This window comes from Hemiscyllium ocellatum, chromosome 25, assembly GCF_020745735.1.
Source record: "Hemiscyllium ocellatum isolate sHemOce1 chromosome 25, sHemOce1.pat.X.cur, whole genome shotgun sequence".
Lineage (NCBI taxonomy): Eukaryota > Metazoa > Chordata > Chondrichthyes > Orectolobiformes > Hemiscylliidae > Hemiscyllium > Hemiscyllium ocellatum.
Window position 1 is genome coordinate 35,301,206 of NC_083425.1, and position 27,005 is coordinate 35,328,210.

Below are 27,005 nucleotides of genomic sequence, written 5' to 3' on the forward strand. Positions count from 1 at the left end.
ATGTGAATTGCTTTTTCATGGCCTCATCAATACCAGGTAAAAACACTTACTACCAAGTTCCCTTTGTTTCTTTACTTCATTCAAAACATTACCATTTACACTACATTTGTCTCCTGTTCTTAACCTCACATCATTCTGACTACAAACAGTATCAGAACACTGTGATAACTTTCTAAAGTTGATTTAAGGGATGAAAGTACAATTGGTTTACCGAGGTGAACTGGATGTTTATTGGGTCATCAAAACTGATTTTCCTTTGGAGTCTCAGTAGTAGCTCTTGATGGCTGCTTGAAGCTGCATTAAAGACCTCGTCAAAGCTGTACGTTCCAGGAGGCTTACTACCAATCATGATGATTGTCCTCAGATCTGGAAGTCTAAACAAATGGAATTCAAGAACAAATCAGTGGTGCTTCATTTACACAGTGTCTGAGATCTCTGACATTGATTACAAGTTTTCCATAGCAGTATCTAAAATGCAGATTCTGAGATTGTGCAGTTGACACTGCCCTCTCAAATTCCTTATATAAAGATGATGAAAATCTCTGCTAACTGTAACTTATCACCATAGTTCATACAGATTATCTAATCCCAGTGAATATGGACTAACAGCATTGACTTGTCCCAAATTCCACACCACATTAGTTGGTATGGTGAGGAATTATTCTGAGTTTAATGCAGAATTTATATGGAGCTTTACTCTACCCAATCTGTGCCCTATCTTGGAAATGTTTGATGGGAGAATGTAGAGGGATCTTTAATTTAAAACTGTCCCAGGAGTATCTGATGGACCAATGTAGAGAGAGTTTTACTCTGTATCTATCCCACACTATAACTGCCCTGGGAGTGTCTGAGTCTGACACTGGGTGTCTGAAGTGTATGTCAGAACATAGTAAGTCCTCACTTAAAGTTATGGTTGTCATTTTAAATTAAGTGACTTTAAGTGAATTACATTTCCCTTTAAAACAAATGTAAAAGTTATGGTTAGATTCTGTAGAACCTTCCTTTTCAGATAAAGAAAGACATTGATCATTGTAAGTAAAAATATTTTTTATATTTCCAAATTCCTATTTTGGCAAATTTAAAGCCTTTGTAAACAAAATAAATTTTAAAACATATGTAAAAGAAATGCTAACATGCCACTCACCTCCTGTTCATTGCCGACTGTATTCACTGAACCTCCTGCCCCAGAAATCTTGCTTTCTGGTCACCTGGTCACTATAGACCTTTCCTCTCACAATCTTCCAATGTATAGCCTCTCCCAAACTTTTACCCACACGCCTGCTGCTGACACTCCAATTTGTGGCTTCTGCCGCTCCAAGGCTTGCCCCTTCATTGATCCTCCTTTACACCAAACCTAGTGCACATCAACCCTGCTGTTTTCCTGTCCTTAACCCTCACTAAGAGTGAGGGAGATCAGGCACAATCAACTGCAGTGACAATTACTGTACATTCAGCAACAAAATACCATCCTAATAAAATTAACCATTGCATGTGTGGAAGTCTCAGAAAGGCAGGACTACCAAATAAAATTCAAAATACTGCAGATACTGAAAATCTGAAATAAAAATCCAAACTTGGGTGTGGAAAGGCAGAACAGCTTAGGATCTTGTATAGTGAAAACCATATCCTAGGTTTCCTCATTGCTGCAGTAACAATATCTCTTACTAATGCCATCATGTAATAAATTACTTCTCATTTTGACATGAACCTCGTCTTGTTAAGACTTACTAGTGTTTTTTTGCTACTACTGTAAACCATATAGGCCTTTACATCTAGTCAAGGAAAGGGGATGGTGGCAACAAATTAACTCAAGCACAAGCTGGTTTGCATCACAACAGACAGAATATTTAAATTATTCAAATATTGATTAGAATAATGTTAGAGTAAACAGTAAAAAGAGGGATGAATTTCTAAACTGTGTTCGGAAGAACCTCCTTGATTAGTATATTCTGCAATCAAATATAAATGTTCTGAATTGGAGGAGGGATAATTTCAATGTGATGGGAATGTATTTACCCACATTAAAACAGAACCAGAGACTAACAGGGTATACTGTATCAGAATAATGAGTCATCTTTAAAGAGGAGAAACTTCACGTTCATTCCAACAAGGGCAAAAGGTGAAGGAAACAGAAACCAGCACTCCTCACATGACAAGGGCGATAAGAGAATATGCTGAAACACAAATGATGTATGCCAGCACTTGAAGGACATATACTTACAGGACAATAAGGACTGAGGGGAGGCTGTGCGAACGACTGCATTGTTCTCTGAGGAGCTGGCATGGGCTCGACTGGCTGAATCGCCTTCTTCTGTGCTATAAATGACTTTATGACATGATAGGTGGGGAGCCAAAGTTCCCATTGTCTGGAAGCCACAGGACTCTTCTCTAAATATACAGACTAGATTCTGATGAGATCATCTGTCTGAATGGGGAAGCTGCAGTGAAGACAGGGAAGTGAAGTAGGGGGTCAGAAGAGGTAAGACAGTTCAAGATTTGGTCAAGTCCCATTCTTGGGAGGCCAAGAGCAGTTGGAACACAGAAAACAAAAGCCTCCTGTGTCATAAGTTCCTCCTGTTCTCAAAAGTCAGACAGTCAGAAATCCATCCTTGGAACAGTACAGAATCTGTTAGTTCAGTCCTTGCTGACCATCTCTCTTGCCCAATCTCCCTTTCAAATATCAAAATGCACCCTCCCCTTTCCTGCCTCATCTGCATATCCCTTCGATCACATCCACTCCTCTTCTGCCCCATATCTCTAAACCTCAAGCTCCTTTATTCTCTCATCTGTTTACTTATCCACCACACCTACCACCTACCAATTGTACCCTCTGTCTTCCAGAACACTTGTCCCTTTCTCTGTTTGCTCCTCCTGAGGAGTTGTGCCAGACATTTGCTGATAACATTAATTCCTCTCTGCTTCTTGCTCTGAGCCAAGGTGATGTGTCTGTACTGACAGCAGTATGTACCTTTTGCTCCTCAGGTCCCCAGGAGTGGCTTTTTCCACTTCTGGACAACATTGCTTAATGATGTCATAGTAAATTTGGGTCTTAAACTTTGTGGGACAGACCAGAGCCTTACAGCCAACCTGTAGAAAGAAACGGAGACATGAAACAGAGACTACATTCACTGCCACAACCACAAGGTTCATTAAATTCACAGTCTTCACCCACATTACAACTCCCCGCAGTCTTTGTTGCCACAACAACCTTCACCATAGTCATTGGCATCACCACACCTTTCTCCATAGTCACCACCTCTACCACAGCCATTATCTCCACTTCCCCATCTGGGCCACAATGACCAGAACAAGTCCCCCTTGGATTGCTCTGGTTGATCTGAATGGGCACCTCACGAGAATATGCAAAGGGGAAAGGTGTGCACTTGTATTTGGAGAGTTGAGTCCTAATTCATTGAATCACTACAATGTGGAAGCAGGTCATTCAGCTCATCCGGTCCACACCGATTCTCCGAAGAGCATCCCACCCAGACCCAACTCCCCTCGTCCTATCCCTGTAACCCTCCATTTCCCATGGCTAATTCATTTAACTTGCACATCTCTGAACACCATGGGCAATTTAGCACGGTCAATCCACCTAACCTGCACATCTTTGAACTGTGGAAGGAAACCAGTGCACACAAAGGAAACCAATACAGACACGGGGAGAATGATCAAACTCCACACAGACAGTTGCCCGAAGGTGAAATTGAACCCAGGTTCCTGGCATTGTGAGATCGGAGTGCTAAACACTGTGCCACCATGCTGGCCCACAAATGGAAAAGTTATTTCTCTGTGCCGTAAATACTCTGTAACAGAAAAGTAAGAGGCGATAAGCAACATCCAGAAGGTATCCTGTTGAATAAGAGGCTTCTACTTGGTACATAGCTCATGCGCCTTTTTACTATGGTCCTTTCCAATAAGATATTTCTCTTGCTGAGGCTTTTATGGAATCAAGAGGTGAATTCCTTCCATCAGAATTCCCAATCTCTGTGCTATTCTAACCATTTATGTAGTGGACCATTCAGGTTTCTGGTGAATGAGAAGACAATGAGAAATGATGATAGTGGGGATTATGCCATGAATGTCAAAGGAAGCTTCTCTCCACAGATGCTGCCAGACCTGCTGTGTTTTTCCAGCAATTTCTGTGTTTCTTTCTGATTTCCAGCATCCACAGTTTTTTTTTGTTAAATTTTCTCTTGCTAGACATGATTATTGCCTAGCATTTCTGTGGTGCAAATATTAATTGCCATTTATCAGTCCAAGTCTAAATGTTGTCTGCCGTATACAGATATGCACTAAATCAGTATTTGAGGAACTGAAAATGTACTATGTAATCATCAGTGAACATCACCAAATCTACATTATATTGGAACGAAGATCACTGGTGAGGCCCCAGATGTTTGGACCAAAGAAACTACCCTGAGGACTCCTTTAATAATATCCTGAGACTGAGATGATTGTCTCCAACAATCCAAGCTTCTTTTTGCTGGACATGTCTCCAACCAGTGGAAACTGATTACTGTCATGATACAATTTTGATTCCAGTCTCTTATGAGGAGCAACTGGTTCCCGTTCCCATTGATTGCAGTAAAAGACTCAGGCCCAAGATTGATGGGCAAAATTGGTGAGAAAGGTTCACCAAGATTGGCTCAACATTTTTCGATTAGAAAGTGGCTGCCTGAGTGAAGTCGTATTTAAATGCCCGGAAGTGTTTCAGGAAGGTCTAGTGACTATCAAAGTAGCCAAGGCCACTTTGCAAGTTGACCAGGAAACCCAGAGGCATTTGCCTTATGGGCAAAAGTACAGGCAGAAATCAGAAAGCGAGAAATTGAAGGAATCATCAAACCAGTCCAGTTTGTGTAATGGACAGGACAGGCCATACCAATCATGAAGACTGACTGGTAGGTTCATCTTTGTAGGGATTTTCAACAAATGGTAAGCCCTTTTTGCAGCTGGAGAAATACACAATCCCTTACATAGAGGACTTATATGTAAAGCTACAGGAGGGCTGTCCTTCATGAAGCCTGACATGAACCATGCGTACTTACAATTGCAGTTAGATGACGATTCCCAGAGTATGTTATAATTAATTCTCATAACGGTTTGTATCAATACGCGAGGCTGCCATTTGGGGTTTAATCAGCTTATGCAATTTTTCAGCAGATGTCGGAGAACATTTTACAACGTCTACCCCACATCACCAATTATCTCGGTGACATGCTGAAAAAGGGAAGACCAGTAAGGAGCACTTAGAGAATTTTGACATAGTTTATAGATGTTTCTTCCAGGTGGGCACAGGCCTTCAGAGGGTTGGGCTACATATTCGACAAGACCCATTGGAAGATAAAGTGAGGGTGGTCAAAGGTGCCCCAGCTCCCACATCTGTACGGGAGCTTAGGTCTTTCCTTGGGCTGAAGTTCATACATAAGCTGGCTCCATCCTGGCACCTTCACATCAACTCTTAAAAAATGGTCAGCCTTGACAATGGATGCTTTGCCTAGCCATAGCTTTCAGGAAAGTGAAGAAACAGCCATCATCCTCTAAGGTGTTGGCACACTGTGATCCCAAGCGAGATCTAATATTAACATGCAATGCCTCCTCGTACGGTATCAGGATAGTTTTAACTCAGATGGCTCAATGGAAAGGAATTCCCAATAGTGTATTCCATCCAGGACTTTGGCTAATGCAGAGTTTAAATATGCCCAGATAAAGAAAGAAGGATTGGCTGTCATGGTCGGAGTCATGAAGTTTCAATGATACTTTTACGGACATAAATTTGGAATTATTATGGATCACAAACTTCTGCAAGGTGTGTGTAAAGAAGACAAGGCAGTGTCACCTGTTGCTTCACACTGAACTCAGCAGTGAGCTCAAACATTAAATGTGTTTAATTATGAGTTGGAACATCATCCAGGAGGCCAAGTGGCAAACGCAATTGTATTGAGCTGTCCCAATGGCACTTATACCACCAGCAGTACCGCCACCTGAGGGTCTGTGATGCTTTTAAAATTTCAGACACACAAAGTCAAAACTGACAATATCTGACTTTACACACAGAAAGATCCATTCCTGGCAAAAGTGAAACAGTTGCAGATGATAGGGGGAAACCAAAAGGCCAACACAACCAGAACTGAAACCTTTTTGGAGCCGGCAATACCAGATCACACTGGAGGTTGGCATATCATTATGGGGAGCTACACTGATTGCCCCAGATAAAGGTCACCGCCAGATATTGGCTGCACACCACCAGGGTCATCCAGGGGTTTCCAAAATGAAGACGTTGGTGTGAAATTATGTCTGGTGGCCAGGATTGGAAGCAGACATAGCTGCATTGATTGGGAAGTGCCAACCAAGTCAAAATTTACTGCCAGACGATCCCTCACATTTGTGGGAATGATGGCTGGGTAAAACCTGGACTCATTTACATGTCAACTATGCAGGTCCTATCATGGGATCAATGTTCTTAGTCTCTGTATGTGCCCACTCAATGTGGCTGGACATACATAGAGTTCATTCGTCAAACATGGGGATGGTGAGAGAAAAATGGCATACATCTTTTGCAATACATGAACTCCCAGAAATGGAGGTCACAGATAATGGGCCAACATTTATTAACAGGGAATTTGAGAATTTCCTAAAGTCAAATGGTATTTATCGTAAGGACAGCTCCATACCCTCCATCATCCAATGGTCTGGAAGAAAGAGCAGTCCAAACTTTGAAGGCAGGCTAAAAGAGACAGCCTACAGCTTCACTAGATACCTAACTGTCCTACTTCTTGTTTGATTATAGGGCCGCGCCTCATGCAACCACAGGGATAGCTCCAGCAGAGTTGCTAATGAGGAGAAGATTCCACATCAGGTTAAATCTGATCTTCCTGGACTGGGTGAGGCAGTGCTGTGGGGACAATGTTGAAACAGTATCAGAAACACCAATGCTGGACACAAAACTCTGCAAAGTGAGAAAGAAACGTTATTTCAGGGATGAGGTTTGGTGTAGGGATCACGGTATTGGCCCTGCATGGGTAAATGAAATGGTTGATGCAAGGTCAAGTCCAGTAGGTGTAGTGGTCCTGAACAAACACGTAAACCATATGAAAGCCACAAACTTGCAAACTGGGTGGGAGCAAATATTGCCCAGCTCCTTGACAGCCTTTCTGACTGTTCCAGAACATGTGGGTTCTCCCTCTCCATCAAGCGTTGAAGATATCTCAGAATCTGAGATGGACACAGCAGATGTCACTGCCTCAACACCCTTGCTGCCTGAAGAAGAGGATAAATTTCTTCCGAGAGTCTCCAAGATGCAAGAGACAAGCTACTGTGCATAATATGTTGTCTGTACCAGAGGCAGAGTTGGAGGAACCTGACTCAGTGCTAAAATGCCCCAGGAAAAGCTACAAAAAAAACTGATCAATATCCTCAGACTCAGAGTGGGGAGGGATTTGGTGATTGTAATGAGGTCAGCCAGGTGGATCTCATAGAATAAGTTCCCTGATCAGGATGTAAATTTAGTCCAATCAGGGAGCCTTGGCTAACAGATAAGTTCAGGAGTGTCAGATGGTACGTCGGGGCAGACCGAGAGCTAGAAGACAGGTATATGGTCCTCAGTGCTGTCACCCCGGGGAGGTACGGGGGTGGGCTGTCACCCTGGGCAGGTACCGGGGTAGGCTGTCCTAGAGGCGGCTGGAAGGCATGAGAGGATGGTTAGGGAAGCCGTAAAGTAGATAGGCTATCCGGATTGCTGTTGTGCTGGGGAAGATGGGGAAACAGGACGGGCTGTCCTAGAGGTGGTTGAAAGTTGTGTCAGGGCGGCCTGAGAGCCAGAAGGGGCATGGGGTGGACTGAGAGCCGGAAGGTGGGTAGGGGCGGGCTGCCTTAGAGTGGTCAGAAGGTGGGAGGGACGGGGGCTTGCTGGGTTTGTATTGTATGCACTTTTTTTTGTTATGTAACTGGATTGTCCTTTTATGTACAAATGTCACTGTTGCTGTCTTGTCATAAGTGAAACTGGGATTTGAGGTTTGTCCTCATCTCCCTGTAAACTGGTTGAACGGTAGGGTTTGGAGCGTGGCTTTGCTGCTCCTCTCCCTTGTAAAATCGCTGTTGTATACAGCTGTAAATGTTAACTTTTTTTTTGTAAACTGTTTTGTAATTTGTTTAATACAATAAATAAAAGTTCAGGAGTATCAGATGGTACGTCGGGGCAGACCGAGAGCTAGAAGACAGGTATATGGTCCTCAGTGCTGTCACCCCGGGGAGGTACGGGGGGTGGGCTGTCACCCTGGGCAGGTACCGGAGTAGGCTGTCCTAGAGGTGGCCGGAAGGCATGAGAGGGTGGTTAGGGAAGCCGTAAAGTAGGTAGGCTGTCCTGATTGCTGTTGTGCTGGGGAGGGTGGGGAAATAGGATGGGCAGTCCAAGAGGTGGTTGGAAGTTGTGTCAGGGCGGACTGAGAGCTGGAAGGGGCATGGAGCAGGCTGAGAGCTGGAAAAGGAATGGGACAGGTTGCCTTAGAATGGCCAGAAGGTGGGAGGGAAGACTGGCTTGCTGGGTTGCTGGCTGTGGGGGGGAGGGGGGGATGGGGGGGTCTACATTCTATGCACTGTTTCGTTTCCAGTTGGACTGCCTTGTATGTATTTGTTACTGTTACTTTTGATGACTGCAAGTGGGATTTGAGGTTTGTCCTCATTTTCCCTGAAAACTGATTGAATGGTGGGGTTTGGGGCCTAGCTTTGCCACCTCACTTCCCTGTAAATTGCTGTTTCTCTGTTTACAGCTGTTCATGTTAATTGTTTGCTTGTAAACTGCACTGTTTGATAAAATAAAAATAGAAATAAAAATAAATCAACAGGACATTTAGAGTCTCCACACTTCAGAAACTGACTCCAAGATGGCTGGGGAAAAAAAACAGTAGTTTCAGATGGTACGTAGGGGCAGACCGAGAGCTAGAAGGCAGGTAGACTGTCCTCAGCACTGTCACCCCAGACAGGTACCAGGGCAGACTGTCCTAAAGATAGCTAGGTGTGCGAGGGTGGTGAGGGAAGCGGAAGGTGGGTAGGCTGTCCTGCTTGCTGTCATCCTCGGGGTGGGGGGTGGGGAAACAGGACAGGCTGTCCTAAAGGTGGCCAGAAGGTGTATCAGGGTGGACCGAGAGCAGGTGGGGCCAGGCAACTGCTGACGTCCTCGCAGGAAAGCCAGCACAGGGCAAGCTGGTCAGTTCACGGGGAAGTTGAGCTAGGTGGCTGATGGCAGCCCATAGGAAGCCCGACCGTGGGAGGATCAGTCAGTGTGCAGGTAGGCTGGGAGCCCTACAGCCAATGGCCTATCCACAGGAAAGCTGGCCAGGAGAAAGGGTCAGTCAGTACGTGGGGCAGCCGGGTGCTGGAATGCCAACAGCCTGACTGTAGGAAAGGAGGTCGGGGGTGATTGGTTAGTACACGGGATGACCGGGAGCCGGTGGCCAATGACCATGTTGGAGGAAAGCGGGCTGGAGAGGGTCAGTCAGTACACAGCGCAGCCGGAGACCGGAAGGCTAACAGCCAGCTCGTAGGAAAGCAGCCCGGGGTAATCCGGTCAGTACACAGGGCGACTGGGAGCTGGATGGTCAATGACCAGTCTGGAGGAAAGTGGGCTTGGGGAGAGTCACTTAGTACACAGGATGGCCGGAGACCAGAAGGAAGACAACTGTCCTACGAGAAGGCTAGCCAAGGGTGGTCTGATCTATGTGGTGTGGATGGGTGTCAGGAGTCTTGTTTACAGCTATTTTGGGTCTGTGTTCTTTGCCCTGTTTCTCGTCTGATTGCACTGTCTTGTCTGTGTTTGTTGCTGTTACCTTGGACTGAAAGTGGGATTTGAGGTTTGACTTCATTTCCCTGAAAACTTGTTGAACGGTGGGGTATGGGGTTTGGCTTTTCTGCCCCTTCCCCTGTATATAGTTTATTTTTGTGAACTGCTGTTTTCTGTTTATTGACAACTGTATTTTGTACTGTTTAATAAAATAAAGAACAGAATGTCAGACTTCCTGTTCACTCTGAGGGCTGGCTCTGAGGCAGCTGGATCAGTGTCAACGTCTGTCCATTTGTGTCAGGGAGGGGACTGACTCTGAGCTGACTCTGGGCCACAGTCAGTGTGTATTGCTGCTGTTGGTTTCTGTTTATTTTTGGGGAACCTGACTTCTAAACTGGGTGAATCATATAGCCAGTTTGTTAACTGGTATTCCTTTTTATTTAGGACTGATTCCTAAACTGCCTGATCTACACAGTCAACGTGTTACCGGTATAATTCAGTTCTCATTAGGGGATTGTTGTTTCACTAGCTGGTTTCAGCCCGTGTATTAGTCTTTTCTCTTTTACTTTGTGAAAAGGACGATGTTGATTTTGTGGCAGGGCTGAGCCCTTGCATTCTGGTTTTTTTTTTGCATGTTTTTTTCACTTTTTTGGTGTTTGGACTGAGTCCTTGTGAGAAAATACATCTTTCCAGATGAGCTGGTCCTGTGGGTAGACCTGGACCTTTGACAGTGGACTAGACTTCTGTAATGGCTGAACATCTGTATGTGTGCTGGGAGGTGAACATTTGCTGAGTCCTACAGTTCGGAAGTGGACTTTGCCTTTGGTAGTGGATTCTGCCTTCACGAGTGGACCAAACCCCTGTGAGTTAACTGCACCTTTACTATGTACTGTGTTCCTGTGAGTGGGCTTGGTTCTCTGTGGATAAACCAGGCCTCTATGGAGACTGAACACGTGTGTGTGTGTGTGTGTGTGGTGGGGTGTGTATCTGCTGTCTTCAGGAGTGGACTCTGCCTTTGGTTGTGGACTCTATCTCTGACAATGTATTCTGCATACTGGAATGGATTCTGTTCCTGGGAATGGACTTGGCATTTTGAAGAGAACTGTTTATGGTAATGGACTCTGTGTACCAGAAAGGACTCTGTGTGTTGGTAATTGACTCTGTCTTGTTTGTTGGTTTATCACCTGCACTGTCTTGTGTGTCCCTCCATCTGGCAGGCCTCAGTGTGAGCTGGGAGGCTCACAGGTCATCCCAAAAAGCTGTCACCCTGAGAGCTGAAGGGTGGGTAGGCTGCCCTGAAAGCCAGAAGGTGGATAGCCCACCCCGATGCCAGTCCTCCTGACAGCCGGAAGATAGGTGGGCCGTTCTGAGGGCTGTTGTCCTGAGAGGGGGTTATTGGGACAGGCTGTCCTTGAGGTGGTTGGAAAGTGTGTTCGAGCAGCTGAGTGCCAGAAGTTGTGCAGGGGCAGGCTGAGATCCAGAAGGTTTGTTGGCTGCCCTATGTACAGTTGTCCCAGGGAGGGGGATGGGCAATCCTAGAGGTGGCCCAAAGGTGTGTCAGGGCAGTCCACAGGTCGGATGGCGCATTGGGATGGGTGAGAGCCAGATGGTACATAGGGGCAGACTGAGAGCTGGAAGGAAGGTAGGCTATCCTCAGCACTGACACCCTGGGCAGATACTGGGGGCGACTGTCCTGGAGATGGCCAGAAGGCGTGAGAGGGCGGTTAGGGAAGTCTAAAGGTGGGTAGACTATCCTGATCGCTGTCGTCCTGGGGGTGGGGGCGGGGCTGGGGCTGTAGGGAAACAGGACAGGCTGTCGTAGAGGTGGCTAGAAGGTGTGTCAGAGCGGACTGAGGACCAGAAGGGACATGGGGCAGACTGAGAGCCGGAAGTGGCAGGCTATCTTTGAGTGGCTGGAAGGTGAGAGGGACAGGTGTTGGCTGAGTTGCCAGGGATGTCAATGATACATGCGCTGTTTTACTGTTCGGTTTATCAGACTGTCTGTATGTGATTGCGTTTATTGTTTCATTCTTGATTGATGTAAGGTGGGACTCGAGGTTCATCCTCGTTTCCCTGTGAACTGATTGTACGGTGGGGTTTGGGTGTGGCTTTACTGCCCCTTTCCCTTGTAAATTGATGTTTCTTGTATATAGCTGTTAAATTTAACTGTTTGTAATTTGTACTGGTTAATATGAGAAAAAGGAGTGTCAAACATTCTGTTCACACTGGGAGCTGGCTCTGAGTGAGCTGGATCAGTGTTAAGGACTCTCCACATGTAAGTAAAGGGTGACTTGGTGTCAGGAGTTATTTCATGTACCACTGTGCTATTACCTCTGGTGGGTCTGTCTTGTTGATTGGACAGGAAATATTCAAGATGGTAATGGTGCTGTCTGGGACATTGTAAGGTATGATTCCACTAGCATGGCTAAGATGCACTGTTGCTTTAACACTGCCCTCCATATTTTGACCTTAGCCCTGAGATGGTTGTGAGATGATTTCATCCAATGAAAGATCATAAAAGTGACGCTTGTAGTTCATTTCTCAGTGAGGGATTCCTGTAGTGAGCACGCCACCAACCCAGCTTACCTTCCTCAGCACAAACTCCACCTCACGAGCTTGGTATGCTGGATTAATGTTAGCCTGTGATTAAAGGAGAGGAGATCAGAGTTAAAAAGTAAAATTTAATATCTTGTGCAAAGCAAACTCTGCAGCTTGACATCATTTACTGCATATTATTGAGAAACAACTTGGCTATTCATCAGTTAGTGCAAAGAAGTTTTAAAAAATCAATTCTCCTGATCCAACTCAGGAATTAGATGGGAAATTTCAAAGCTGCTGGTTCTTTAAAAAAAAAGACTACTCACATTTACCCAGGGAGAACAAATATCATGGAATGTTGTTACTAAGCTCACAATCAATAAGCTCATGTTACATGTGTTAGAAACAAATGTTACAATTTCAAATCATGTGGGTCAGGGATAGAGCCAACCCTCACCAATAGCACAAGGCCATGGAGATTTGACTCCTGGCCCTATCATTATGTTTTCAGTGAGTTTCCCACTCAATTCCAGCAAGAAGTCATTAATTGGTTGGTAGGCGGATGTGGCATTTCTGGTGGCATGCTGCCAAGGAACTGAATCAAAGAGCTATAACCATGTGATTATATGATTGGAATTAAGAGGGAAGGAGGCATTCACTGCAGTCAGGGAAGAGAGAATCGAAAGGGAATCCTAGGAGAGATCCAAGTCCAGAAATGGACGGCACGGTGGCACAGTGGTGAGCACTGCTGCCTCACAACGTCAGAGACCCGGGTTCAATTCCTGCCTCAGGCAACTGACTGTGTGGAGTTTGCATGTTCTCCCCGTGTCTGTGTGAGTTTCCTCCGGGTGCTCCGGTTTCCTCCCACAGTCCAAAAATGTGCAGATTAGGTGAATTGGCCATGCTGAATTGCCCATAGTGTTATGTGAAGGGGTAAATGTAGGGGGGTGGGTTGCGGGTCAGTGTGGACTTGTTTGGCCGAAGGGCCTGTTTCCACACTGTAAGTAATCTATCTAAATCCTACCACACATGGAAACTAATAATCATACTTGCTGGGTTGCTTCTGGCCCTAGGACTAATTGCCTCATGGAGAAACTACAGCTCCCTTAAGTAGGATTTGGGAGGGTGGGATACAAATGCTGTTGACATCAGCTGAGTCTGGTTTAAATACTTTAAGGGGATCTTGCTGCATACTGAGTTTCATGTTGAGTTTCCTAGGTGCTTGCAAAAAGCAGAGGATTAAACTTGCATCCTTGAAGTTAACAGGCAAAAAAGGGGGATGTTATAGATTAGATTAGATTACTTACAGTGTGGAAACAGACCCTTCAGCCCAACAAGTCTGCACCGACATTGTTAAGAAGGTGTACGGTGTATTAGCTTCTATTGGTAGAAGGATTGAGGTTCAGAGCCATGAGGTCATGTTGCAACTTTACAAAACTATGGTGCAGCAGCATTGCGTACAGTTCTGGTTGTCACATTATATGAAGGATGTGGAAGCAATGGAAAGGGTTCAGAGGAGATTTACCAAGATGTTGCCCGGTACAGAGGGAAGGTCTTATGTGGAAAAACTGAGGAATTTGAGGCTCTTTTCATTAGAGAGAAGAAGATTGAGAGGTGATTTAATAGAGACATACAAGATGATCAGAAGATTAGATGGGATGTACAGTGAAAGCCTTCTTCCTCAGATAGTGATGGCTCGCAAGCATGATGGGACATAGCTTTAAACTAAGGGGTGACAGATATCGGACAGATGTCAAAGGTATGTTCTTTACTCAGAATAGTAAGGGTATGGAATGCCTTGCCTGCAACAGTAGTAGACTCACAAACTATAAGGGCACTTAAATGGTCATTGGATAAACATATAGATGATAATGGAATAGTGTAAGTTAGATGGGCTTCAGATTGGTTTCACAGGTTGGTGCAACATTGAGGGCTAAAGGGCCTGTACTACGCTGTAATATTCTATGTTCTACAGATGGTGATGGATATTGAACATCTAAGTACATGCTGTATCCTTGCTGGTCTCAGTATTTCCTTCAGTTGATATTCAACATGGAGCAGTGGTAGAAGGCTGATTTCCCTGCACCTCTTGTTGGGAGATTACATGGGACAATGTTGGAGGATTCTCAGGACCACACTGTCCCATTGTATGCCACTGTTTCACCAAAGTTGATGGTCTGTTCTCAAGTAGAACAGCCTTTATCCAAGGATGCCAATGGAGAGATCTTGAATATCGGTTATACAACATTTATAAGGACTGTGTTTGTTTGTTTGTTTTTAAAAGTTCAATATTTCATTAATTAATTGAATCTAACTTCTCCAGCTTGTTGTGGTGGGATCTGAACACATGTCCCTCGATCATTGATGCTTGGATTGTTAAAACCAGTAACATAACTACTATGCTTTTGTTTTACGGTTGTTTGTATAATTGGAAAGCATTAATAATTCCATGTTGATGTTAACAATCCAGATACCAGCTATCAATAACATGTAAGGTCTTGAAATTCTTCCTGTTAAAAAAACTGAAATACACCCCAAGATGCCCCTACTACAGGCAGTGGAAATGGCCTATGTGAACATAGACACGTCTGTTCCCTCATAAACCAGCTTGCATTTTTGGTCACTATTGTATAAATCAACAAATTTTCTTCTGGCATCAAAACCTATACAACCCACTTGATCAATCTGATACTCACCCCGCTATAATCCTCCTTGACTCTCTTATGAACATACAAACAAAGAAAGACAAGAATGTCAAGCCTCTGTCTCAGCACCATTATTATAGTGAGTGTTCCTTCTCTTTCCAGCAGGCTGGGAGGAATAGATAGGGTAAAGCTGTTTCCACAGTAGAAGAAACAAGAATGAGAAAGGGGTAAATTCAAAGTGACAAAAAATGCAAGTGTGGTGATAGAAAAAAAACAATTTCACACAGTGAGAAGTTAGAGAATGGAATGTACCATTGGAAATGTGATTGAGGCAGGTTCTATTGAGGCATTCAATAAGGCATTGGATGTGTTTTTTTTTGGTTAGTAATGGTGTGCAGGGATATGGGGAAAAGGGAGGAGATTGACATCAGATAACTGAGCCAGCAAAAGCACAATGGACCAAATGGCCTCCTTATGCACTGTAACAATTCTCTGATTCAGTCTTGTTGCTCAATAGCAAGTTATTCCAATCCTGGAGACGTGTAGTTTACTTGTTATTTAAAAAAGGCAGCTTCTGCAATTGTTTTCAGATCTGTGGAGAAAATACAAAATCATTGGCATCTCTCCTGATGAAGGGCTCTGGCCCGAAACGTCGAATTTCCTGTTCCTTGGATGCTGCCTGACCTGCTGTGCTTTAACCAGCAACACATTTTCAGCATTCCCTCAGAAACTCTGATAGCCATTTATGGTGGTCTTGTTTAAAGGTGGCCAAATAGACAGGCTAAAACACTTTAATTCCTTCTCAATTTGGCCTGACAGCCCTAAGGATGAAGAAATCACTTCAGGAATGGGGGTGCTGCTGGGAAAAGCCCTGCTTTCTGAATACATTGAATAAGTGGCGTCATGAGGATTACCTGGCCCATGCCAATATTGTTGAACTTTTTCACTACTTACCAAAATGACACCAGCTTGTGCTGTTGCAAACTGCATCAATACCCACTCATATATATTTGGTCCCCATATGCCTAGCCGGTCTCCTTTCTCCAGTCCAATGGCGAGCAGTCCTGCAGCCATTTGGTCAACCTGTGAAAGGACAAATGTTACATAATCAGAATACAGAATATGCAAATATACTATAACACATCTAAACAAATGCATGATCCAATAAAATCTCTTCAAGCTGGTTGCTTCAAACTGATTGCAGAGGATGTTGTGCATTAAACTAAAAGCAGAAGGAAGCACCTCCAATAAATGGGCCATCCTGAGTTAAGACCTATGCTGGAATGAGTGTAAGAGGCACATCTGACCTTGACTGATACTGTCTTCAAATATGAGTGCATGTGTACAGAGGTCAATTGTCAAACCACTAATAAAAACAGAAAATGTTGGAAATATTCCACAGCTTTGGCAGCATCTATGGAAAGGTAATTGTTGGGAGAGATATCAAAGAGAAGTCTCAATTCTGCGTTCAGAAACGTAAAGAACTTTATTCAGAGTTCTTTCACCACACATGTGGGAAAGGTCAGAGACTGCTCTGAATCTAGCTTCCACATGAGGCCCAGTTGCCGCCTTAATTATGCCTCATGTGACACTCTGGATCCCTAGCTGAGTACAGTATTTTATATATTTCATGTTACAATAATTACATACAACACTGATGTCATTGTTTCACCTCCGTAATCTATGCATCTAATCTTGTAAAATAATATATCAGTGATGAACACTCATATGGCCAGCCCTAGGTTCCCCATGATCTTATGATAGTTCCCAGACCTCATTATCATCAGGATCTTGCAATATGTCCTATTAATTTACTTTCCAATTTTAACAGTTATACTCTTTCTCAGACATTTGCTAGACTTGCTTATCTCTGAAGACTGTGTTCAAACATTCTGTCATTCACTGTATTTATTACCATCCTTATCGAATTCTGTTACTCATCTTGTACTTCCTACTATTCCAATCACTATTCTATCCTGTTGGCAAGGTGGACTGAATGACAAATGGGAAAGCAGATGACCTCTAAATGGCACTAGCTCGAATTCAAGAAAATAAACAATGGCAGCTTCCCAACCGCAGTAAGTGAGCCTAGATAATAATGGAGATAACTCAAATGAATTACTATGTCTAGCAATCAAGGAGGGGTGGGGGGAGGAGGACAGAGATACGTTGAAAGACCTTAGGAATTCTCAAAAAGATGCTAATTCCTACTACTTGCTATAAAATTTTAATATCAGTTCTAATATGAGACTAGTTATATACAAAGTTAAATGGTTATACCTAATGTTAGAATTCTTTAGCCAATGAGTTGTGAGCAGCTTTTGTTCCATCTGACCTTGAAATGTCAAATAAACACTACCCCTCTATCTAGTAGCAGCATGGTGACTCAGTGGTCAGCATTGCTACCTTACATTGCCAGGGACCTGGGTTCAATTCCCATCTTGGGCAACTTTCTGTGTGGAGTTTGCACATTCTCCCCATGTCTGTGTGGGTTTCCTCCCATAATCCAAAGATGTGCAGGTCAGGTGAATTGGCTATGCTAAATTGCCCATAGTGTGAGGTGCATTGGTCAGGGATAAGTACAGGGTAGGGGGGTGGGTCTGCATGCGTTATTCTTCGGAGGGTCAGTATGGATTTGTTGTGCCAAAAGGTCTGTTTCCATACTGTATGAAATCTAATCTAATTATAAGTCCTATTCACATGCTGTCTGTAAGTTTGTTTTGAACAGGAGATTGCTTCTAAGACGAAATTTACTGTTCCTACTCTAAATATTTCTGTATCATTTTGATAATAAGACTGAATTAATAATACTGAAACTCAATCACATTCCCAGCTCAAGAATCTTGGCTGAATTCCTAAGGTTTTTCAAGGTATCTCTGTCCTCCTCCCCCTACCCCCCTTGATCGTTGGACATAATAATTCATTTGAATTACTCCATTATTATTTAGATTCACTTACTTCAGTTGGAAAGCTGCCATTATTTATTTTCTCGAATTCAAGGTGCCGTTTAGATGTCATCTGCTTTCCCATTTGTCATTCAGTCCATCTTGTCAACAGGATGCTGGCTCCTCTCCACTATCTATTTATTTTAAAGGAATTCAACCAAATTTCTTAAGAAATGCAATCTACACCTAACATAAATGTTTAATATTCAATTACCTATAGAGTCTCAGTTATTGTGGGATCACACTTTTAATTCTTGCTAATTAGAAAGGCTGTCAGTTCACAAACATCTCTTATCAGACTCTTAAAAAATAGCCAGCTCTGTGAATTTGTACAAGACTTCCTGTATTTTAATTTGTAAGATTCTTTGTTTTATCTTTTAATTTTGGGTTTATCTTCCATTCCAAGCTACCATTGTGCTAACTTATGATCTCACTTTAATTATGAACTCAGCAAGCCAATTCTGTTGCTGCAGTTAAAACTCTTTCTCCATATTTATGTGAACTATAAAATGCACAGGCAGCCATCTTGTGCCACCCCTGGCCATGGGCTGCCTCAGTAGTGATGTTTCAGGTTGATGATCTCCTTTCTGACAACAGGTCACAGATCTGAAATATTTTCATCTCATCATTTTTGTTGGAATTTTCAATTTTCTGTGCCTTACCCAGCCGACACTTAGTGTGGCTGTTTTGTGGGTCAGGAATGGCTTGGGTCAAAATCTCATGTGCACACCCACATCAGGGTTGCCAAGAAACTCCTCAGTGGAAATTTGTTTTTCCTGTTGCCCCAATCTTTTTATCAGATCAGGTGGATCTTGGAGGCTTCCAAAGATCTGTTTCAGAGTTCAAAGAATCTCGATCAGAAGCAGAGGAGCTGATAACATTCTGAAAGGTAAATGTTAAATATTTTGACAGCTTCAAATGGCATTATTAAATGCTACCTTTTAAGTTAGGCATGTTTTTATTACAGTACAGTATTCAATCATCAAAAGAGAAGTTGACCATGGTAGACTGATTGATATTATTAGATCTCATGGAATACAAAAGAACTAGCCATTTGGATACAGAACTGGCTTGAAGGTAGAAGACAGAGGGTGGTGGTAGAGGGTTGTTTTTCAGACTGGAGGTCTACGACCAGTGGAGTGCCACAAGGATCGGTGCTGAGTCCACTGCTTTTTGTCATTTATATAAGTGATTTGGATGTTGACATAGGAGATATAGTTAGTAAATTTACAGATGACACCAAAATTGAAGATGTAGCGGACAGTGAAGAACATTACCTCAGAGTACAATGGGCTCTTGATCAAGTGGGCCAATAGGCTGAGTAGTGGCATTTGGAGTTTAATTTACATAAACGTGAGGTGCTGCAGTTTGGAAATGCAAATCAGAGCAGGACTTATTTACTTAATGTTAAAAGCCTGGGAAGTGTTGCTGAACAAAGAGACCTTGGCGTGCAGGTTCATAGTTCCTTGAAAGGGGAGTCGCAGGTAGATAGGATAGTGAAGAAGGCTTTTGGTATTTTTTTTAGATTAGATTACTTACAGTGTGGAAACAGGCCCTTCAGCCCAACAAGTCCACACCGACCCGCCGAAGCGCAACCCACCCATACCCCTACATTTACCCCTGACCTAACACTACGGGCAATTTAGCATGGCCAATTCACCTGACCCGCACATCTTTGGACTGTGGGAGGAAACTGGAGCACCTGGAGAAAACCCACGCAGACACGGGGAGAACGTGCAAACTCCACACAGTCAGTCGCCTGAGTTGGGAATTGAACCTGGGTCTCAGGCGCTGTGAGACAGCAGTGCTAACCACTGTGTCACCGTGCGGTATACTTTCCTTTATTGGTTAGAGCATTGAGTATAGGAGTTTGGAGGTCACATTGTGGCTGTACAGGAGATTGGTTAGGCCACTTTTGGAATATTGTATGCCATTCTCATCTCCCTCCTATAGGAAGGGTGTTGTGAAACTTGAAATGGTTCAGAAAAGATTTAAAAGGATGTTGCCAGAGTTGCCGGATTTGAGCTAAGGAAGAGGCTGAATAGGCTGGGGCTATTTTCCCTTGAGCATCAGAGACGGAGGGGTGACCTTACAGAGGTTAATAAAATCATGAGGGGCATGGATAGGGTAAACAGCCAAGATCATTTCTTTGGGGTGCGAGAGTCCAGAACTAGCGGGCATAGGTTTAGGGTGAGAGGGGAAAGATATAAAAGAGACCTAAGGGGCAACGTTTTCAAGCAAAGGGTTGTATGTGTATGGAATGAGCTGCCACAGGATATGGTGGAGGCTGGTATAATCACAACATTTAAAAGGCATTTAGATGGCTAGATGAATAGGAAAGGTTTTGAGGCATATAGGCCAAGTGCTGGCAAATGAGACTAGATTAGGTTGGGATATCTGGTTGGCATGGGCAAGTTGGACTGAGGATCTGTTTCCATGCTGTACATCTTTATAACTGTATAGCACTACAGATTAAGACCATAATCTCCTTATAAACATCGCTTTATGCATGCATAGACAGTTAGCCACAGACAGTCAAAAATATATATGGAGAGAGATAAAACTGGAAAAGCAATTCAGTAGTTTTTGTTCTCAAGCTCTGTGAGCTGTTTTTTGTTGACCAGAAGGCTTCTTCTCAGCATTCCTTTTCTGAATGTTTCCATTAATTTGTAAGAAGCACAGAGTGGTTGATTCACTTAAAAAGGTTTGCTGACTCATCAATTAAAAGTCACGGCTTGCTGCTGAAGGTAAGGAAAACACTTCTTCCAAGTTTTTTTTACTGCCAAGAATACATTGGTAAAGATCTGATCCTTTTTTCCCCAGTATCTTGTTCCCAGTCCCAAGCTGTTCAGTTATCTGAGAGCCAATCACAAGATTGTTGATAATTCAAAAGGCCTTTGTCATTGACATTATGATTATAGACCAATCAACTTCTTGTCAACCAAAGACCCACGTGAATATAGAACCTCACAGCTCCAGAATTTTTGGAGCTGCACTCATTCAGGAGCAGAGAAAATTCCATTTCACATCTGACTAATACTTTGTAGATGATGGACAAGCCTTGGGAGACAGGAAGTGGTGTTCTCACAGTATGATTCCCAGCCTCTGGCCTGCTTTTTTAGCCACAGTATTTATATGGTTAGTCCAGTTCAGTTTCTGGTCAATGGTAACCCCCAGATTGTTAATAGTGAGGGGTTCAGCAATGATAGTGATATACAATATCAAGAAACATGGTTGTAATTTGTTTTGTCAGAAATGGTCATTCCTTGGCATTTCTGTGACACAAATATTACTTGCAATTTATAAGCACAAATTTGAGTGTTGTCCAAGTCTTGTTGCATTGGACATGGACTGCTTCAGCATCTGAGGAGTTGAGAATAGTGCTGAATTTCTTGCACTCATCAGTAAACATTCCTGCTTCTGATCATGTTATACACGGAGAATCATTTATGAAGAAGCTGAAGATGGTTGGGGCAAGAACTCATGCGGTATTCTGGACTAAAAGGAAAGTGAATCATTAGGAAAGCTGCAGAGTATCGATTCACTTCTGCAAAAGACCTGTATAAATGCTGCAAATTATTACTAAAAATATTTTCAAAGATTGCTCCTTGCACTTGAAGATTTGTCATCAGGACTACGTTTATAGTTGCTACTAACTATTCTGGATGAAAAGACCATATGAGAAGGATTTCATCATTGAATATTGTTGTTTCTGACAGTTTGTATAAAATGCTAGATGAACTTAAAAAAATCTTCTAGGCACTCATGCAGAAGGAGAACATTATTTTAATGTCCTAGTTTTTTTCTGAATGACTTTCCAAAGTTTGTTCTCTGTGATCCTTTCCATACTTCTCAGTTTTAATCAGTTTATTCAGATTGAAACCAGTTGAAAGATCATTGTGACCACCTTGTACAGCTGACAGTATTGGTACATGATTGGACATGTAGCATGTCTTCATTAACATTTATTATTGTCTAAACTAATCTCATCATAGGAAGAGGTGGCGAATCCTGCTGACCTTGGTCATGAAGAATATCAGAGGTATATACTGCTGTACTGCATCAATGACTGGAGAGTCAGAAACTGCAGGATTTTCTTCCTGCATTGCCAAAACTGGGCAAAAGTGGCATATTTTCTGGTTCACCTCAAGGTGCATTTCCTGTGAAGGAACTTCTAAAGAAAATTTCAAACATGACTGGAAGTATTCATCTTGTAGCTGATCAAACTCTTAAAAGAGTCAAGATGCCTCTTGGCAAAAGATTAATCAATTATCAACGCTTGATAATTTTTTTCAAATAACTGAAACATCTTACCAAAAGATTAATCAATCTTTTGGTAAGATGTTTCAGTTATTTGAAAAAATGAGCAAAAACTTCATAAAATATAGTCCAATTTTTATAGGTGAAAAGTCATGTTTCTGGAGAGACTGAGCTAATTTCTCACAACATGGAATATCGTTATCATCTTAGCATGGAGTGTCTTTGACTATTTGGAGAAAACATAGTTCCAAATTCGTTTACCAACTCAGTGAAGGTTGTGATTCAGCTCTAATTCTGTAAGATGTAAGTATCAGGTAGCACAGTAACTGTTCCTCTTGAATTAAGAAAAAAACAGCATCAAAATTCTTGACTTTTAAGATGACTGACAATGAGCAATCATCAATTTCTGCTGTAGGTCGATGATTTCCACTTGACCAAGATTGTGTGCAATTTCCATGTTTTCTTTTCATTCTTGTTCAATCTGCTAGATTCTCAATCATTCAGGGTTTGATCTGATGAGGGTTACTGAAGAAAAAGCGTCAAATGGGGAAGAAGTAATAAAACGCTTGATGTCTATTTCAATCTGTGAAAAATACTATTGGCAAGCCAATTAAATATAAGAAGCATGCACAAAGACAATTCAAATGTGCAGCCAAACTGAGATTCAGGTCGCAAAATCTTTTTGAGGATTCTGGGTTATAGGGAGAACCACATCCAAAAACTTACTTCAGTGAAGTATAATAAGTTTAGGAGAAGGGAGATGGCTGTACAAAAACAGGAGAAGCAGGAAGAGTGTGTATCAACAACCCCAGTTAGCTGTTGTTGATGCAGTGAGGCTAAAAACACATGCATAAATACTTCTTTCACTAAACAAACCAAGTGCCAGTTTTGCAAGAAGGGTCAGTTCCAAGCTATTTTGGAGCAAGAAAATTTACAGAATAAGCCAAAACAAAACCCTCAAAAGATGCAAGATTCATGCCATACAAAATAAGAATGATCTGGAGAAACCTTTTCTTAATAAGGTAAGGGAAGGGTAAAGTCACCATGAAGTCTTTTTATTTTATTGACTCATCTATTTTACATTATGTTTACCTTACCTTACTAAGGAAAGGCATTTCCATAGGACAACTCCATTATTACAGAGGGAAAACTGGCGGTGGTTTAATTTGAGGATCATCATGCCTCAGCTGAGGAGAGAGAGTGCTAACAAAAGTCCTTCATGGCAACACTACAGCCAGTGTGGGAATTTAACCCATGCTGTTGTTTTCAATTAAGGAACCAAGTAGAACTTACTGAAGTGCTGATACCCCAGTAGAGGGAAACGTGACATGTTTTAGATATAGGATTTAGCTTTATAATTTTTGATACAGAACAATGGCAAGAGGTTCTCTTCAGCCACCATGTATAAAACCATATAGGCCAGGAGGTGTAGAACGCAAGGTAAGAGGACAACATGAACCAGAGTCGTTTGACATTAACCAGGAAAGCCTGTAGTGAATTTCACCAGGTTTGCAAACTGGAGGAACTTGAAAGCTGAGAAGACCAACCTAATAGCCTCAGAGTTAAATTTCCATTGCTGTTCAGAGGAATAGGAAAGTAGAACACACCATAATGCATCACTCTATACCCTGAAACAACATCAGTGTGTCTGTCTACATTCAGAAAATGGTCTTCATCTACTACTGATAAAGATGATAAAAAGAGAAAATTGACTATGTTGAAGCAAGGAATTATTTCACCGATGATAAAACAGCAGGCTGGTGCTGGAGAATGGTTCCAGTACACAAAACCAAAAGAATCTTTCAGGATCTGTAAAGATGAACTTCAGTTAGGCGTTAGACAAGGTTCCCCACAGGAGACTGGATAGTAAGGTTAGATCTCATGGAATACATGGAGAACTAGCCATTTGGATACAGAACTGGCTCGACGGTAGAAGACAGCGGGTGGTGGTGGAGGATTGTTTTTCAGACTGGAGGCCTGTGACCAGTGGAGTGGCACAAGGATTGGTGCTGGATCCATTACTTTTCGTCATTTATATAAATGATGTGAGCGTAAGAGATATAGTTAGTATGTTTGCAGAATACACCAAAATTGGGGGTGTAGTGGACAGTGAAGAAATTACCTCAGATTACAAGGGGATCTTGATCAGATGGGCCAATGGACTGAGGAGTTACATTTGGAGTTTAATTTAGTTTATTGTGAGGTGCTGCATTTTGGGAAAGCAAATCTTAGCAGGACAAATACACTTAATGGTAAGGTCCTAAGGAGTGGGGCTGTTTTCCCTGGAGCGTCAGAGGCTGAGGGGTGACCTCATAGAGGTTTATAAAATCATGAGGAGCGTGGATAGGGTAAATAGACAAACTCTTTTTCCCAGGGGGAGGGGGGGGGGGCAAAGTCCAGAACTAGAGGGCATAGGTTTAGGGTGAGAGGGCAAAGATATAAAAGAGACCTAAGGGGCAATTTTTTCATGCAGAAGGGGGGCTATTTATGGAATGACCTGCCAGAGGAAGTGGCGGAGGCTGGTACAATTGCAACATTTAAAAGGCACCTAGATTGGTATATGAATAGGAAGGGTTTGGAGGGATAGGGGCCAGGTTCTGGATTAGATTAGGTTGGGATATTTGGTTGGCATGGATAAGTTGAACCGAAGAATCTGTTTCCTTGCTGTACGTCTCTAACATTCTATCTCACACAAATGAACAACACAGCGTGAATGCAAATTTCACCCAATTGTTGTTTGTGAGTTAAATCTTCGCAACATTGGGGAAAAAAAGAGTTTTATCTTCATAAAGCTAGATGCTAATAGTGTTTTTTTTGTAACTAACCCGCATTTGAAGAACCCTTGTTGTTCACAACCTTCATTCCACCTGTTGGGACAGTTTTGTTTCAATTTTTTACCTTTCAGTATCATATCAAGAGCAGAAATTCTGCAGAAGACATTGTCAAGCTTTCCAGTAGAAGTGGATGGAGCTATATTGTTATAATGATGATGTCTTCATCCATTGATCCACTCAGACAGAGCATGACACGAGCACACGCACTTTGCTGCAATGTGTACAGGAAGCATGCTCTCATCAAGAAACACAAATCCACACAGTCCATTGTCATGTTCTTTGAGCACATTGTGGATGCATTCAGTATCAGAGTTGACCAAAAAACATGAGCAATTAAGGAGATTCCAACCCTTTGGAACATTGCTGAGCTTCAGAGATTCATAGATCTGATAAATCAAGTTGCAAAGTTTCTAACCATAATAGTTGTTGTCAATGAGCCACTACATCAGCTGACAGAACAAGTCAACATATGACAAAGGAGGAAGCACAGCAGAGGTCTTTTGAGAAAATCAAACCTGTTGATATCAGCTGATATTTTAGCTCCCTGTGACCCATAGCTTCCTACTGCTATTACTGCAGATGCATTTTCTGCAGGACAAGGATCCGTACTTTTTCTGAGTATACATGGATGGAAAATGTTGTCCGTTTACTACACAACCAATTCTCTGACAGACGCTAAACAGAGATGGACAGTGATAGAGTTAGAAGTATTAATTGTGATACGGGCTTGAGAGAATTTTACAGATTATGTCCTACGTCGTCATTTCAAGATAAAGGCAGTCTTTATTATCTTCATAAATTCATGTAAGTTGCCAAAAATGCCTCCAGCAGTACAACAATTTACATGGAGGATGATGAGATTTGATGCAGATGCCTTGTCTCCTGTATCCCCATGGTAAGATGTGAATAAGGATACGGGGTTCTCATTGAAGAGGTGGAAATCTACCTTTACACTGTTAACAACTAGAACTTCAAGATGCACAGACATCCGACACAAACCTATTCATGTCAGAGGCCACTGCATCCAAAGATGGCCAGCTGACATGTTACACAATCCCCTTCTTGGGCTATAAAATAAACAGATCAGACACTTTTTTTATTTGGCTTGATTTGTTGTAGTCATATGTAACTAAGTACAGTGAAACATTTTATTTTGTGAGCAGTATAGGCAGATCATAGGAAACCATAGCAAACAAGGACATACAGATCATAGTGTGCTTAGACAGAATGGGGAATACAAGGTTATAGCTGTATAGGAGGTGCACAAAGCAACATCAACATTAGCAAGGTCCCATTATTTGAATTTGGAGAGGTCGATTCATCAGTCTATTAACAGCAGGGAAGAAGCTGTTCTAGAAACATTTGGTGCACGTGTTCAAACTTCTGTATCTTTTGCCTGATGGAGCGGATTGGAATAGAGCATTACAAGGTTGGTAGGGGTCTTTAGTTATGTTGGCAGCCTTTTGGTGGCAACAAGCAGCGTAAATGGATGGGAGGTTGGCTTCCATGGTGGTGTGGGCTGTGTACACAATCTTGGTATGGTCTTGGGCAGAGCGGTTGTCATACCAGGATGTTATGCACTGGATAGAATGCTTTCAATGATGCATCTGTAAATGTTTGAGAGTGTCATTTATGGACATGCTGAATTTCTTAAGCCAACTGAGGAAGAAGAGGCATTGTTGAGCCTTTTTGAGCAAAGCATCCAGGACAGGTTGTCAATTATCATCAGTCTCGGAACTTGACGCTCTTGACCCTCTCCACCTCAGCTCCGCTGATGTAGATGGGGCACGTCCTCCTCCTTTCTTCCCAAAGTCGATGATCAGTTCTTTTGTTTTGTCAGTATGGAGAGAGATTGTTATCACTGCACTATAACACCAAGCATTCTATTTCTTTTTGTATTCTGACTCATCACTGTTTGATATCCAGCCTACCACAGTGGTGTCATCAGTAAACCTGTGGATAGAACAGGATATCCTTTGCTTTTTTTTGAACAGAAGATCCTTTA

General features: G+C 42.6%; 1 protein-coding gene across 2 annotated transcripts in view; it reads right to left on the bottom strand.

Annotated features, from left to right (window-relative positions):
- The window catches only part of acsf2 (acyl-CoA synthetase family member 2), a 175,970-nt gene that overhangs the window by 105,235 nt on the left and 43,730 nt on the right, over positions 1-27,005 (bottom strand). For both annotated transcript variants that reach the window (XM_060844207.1, XM_060844208.1), the window contains exons 3-6: positions 15,916-16,044; positions 12,365-12,418; positions 2,969-3,087; positions 212-374 (exon numbers count right to left, since the gene is read on the bottom strand). In XM_060844207.1, the coding sequence (XP_060700190.1) occupies positions 212-374; positions 2,969-3,087; positions 12,365-12,418; positions 15,916-16,044 (465 nt within the window). The remainder of the gene's footprint in view (positions 1-211; positions 375-2,968; positions 3,088-12,364; positions 12,419-15,915; positions 16,045-27,005) is intronic.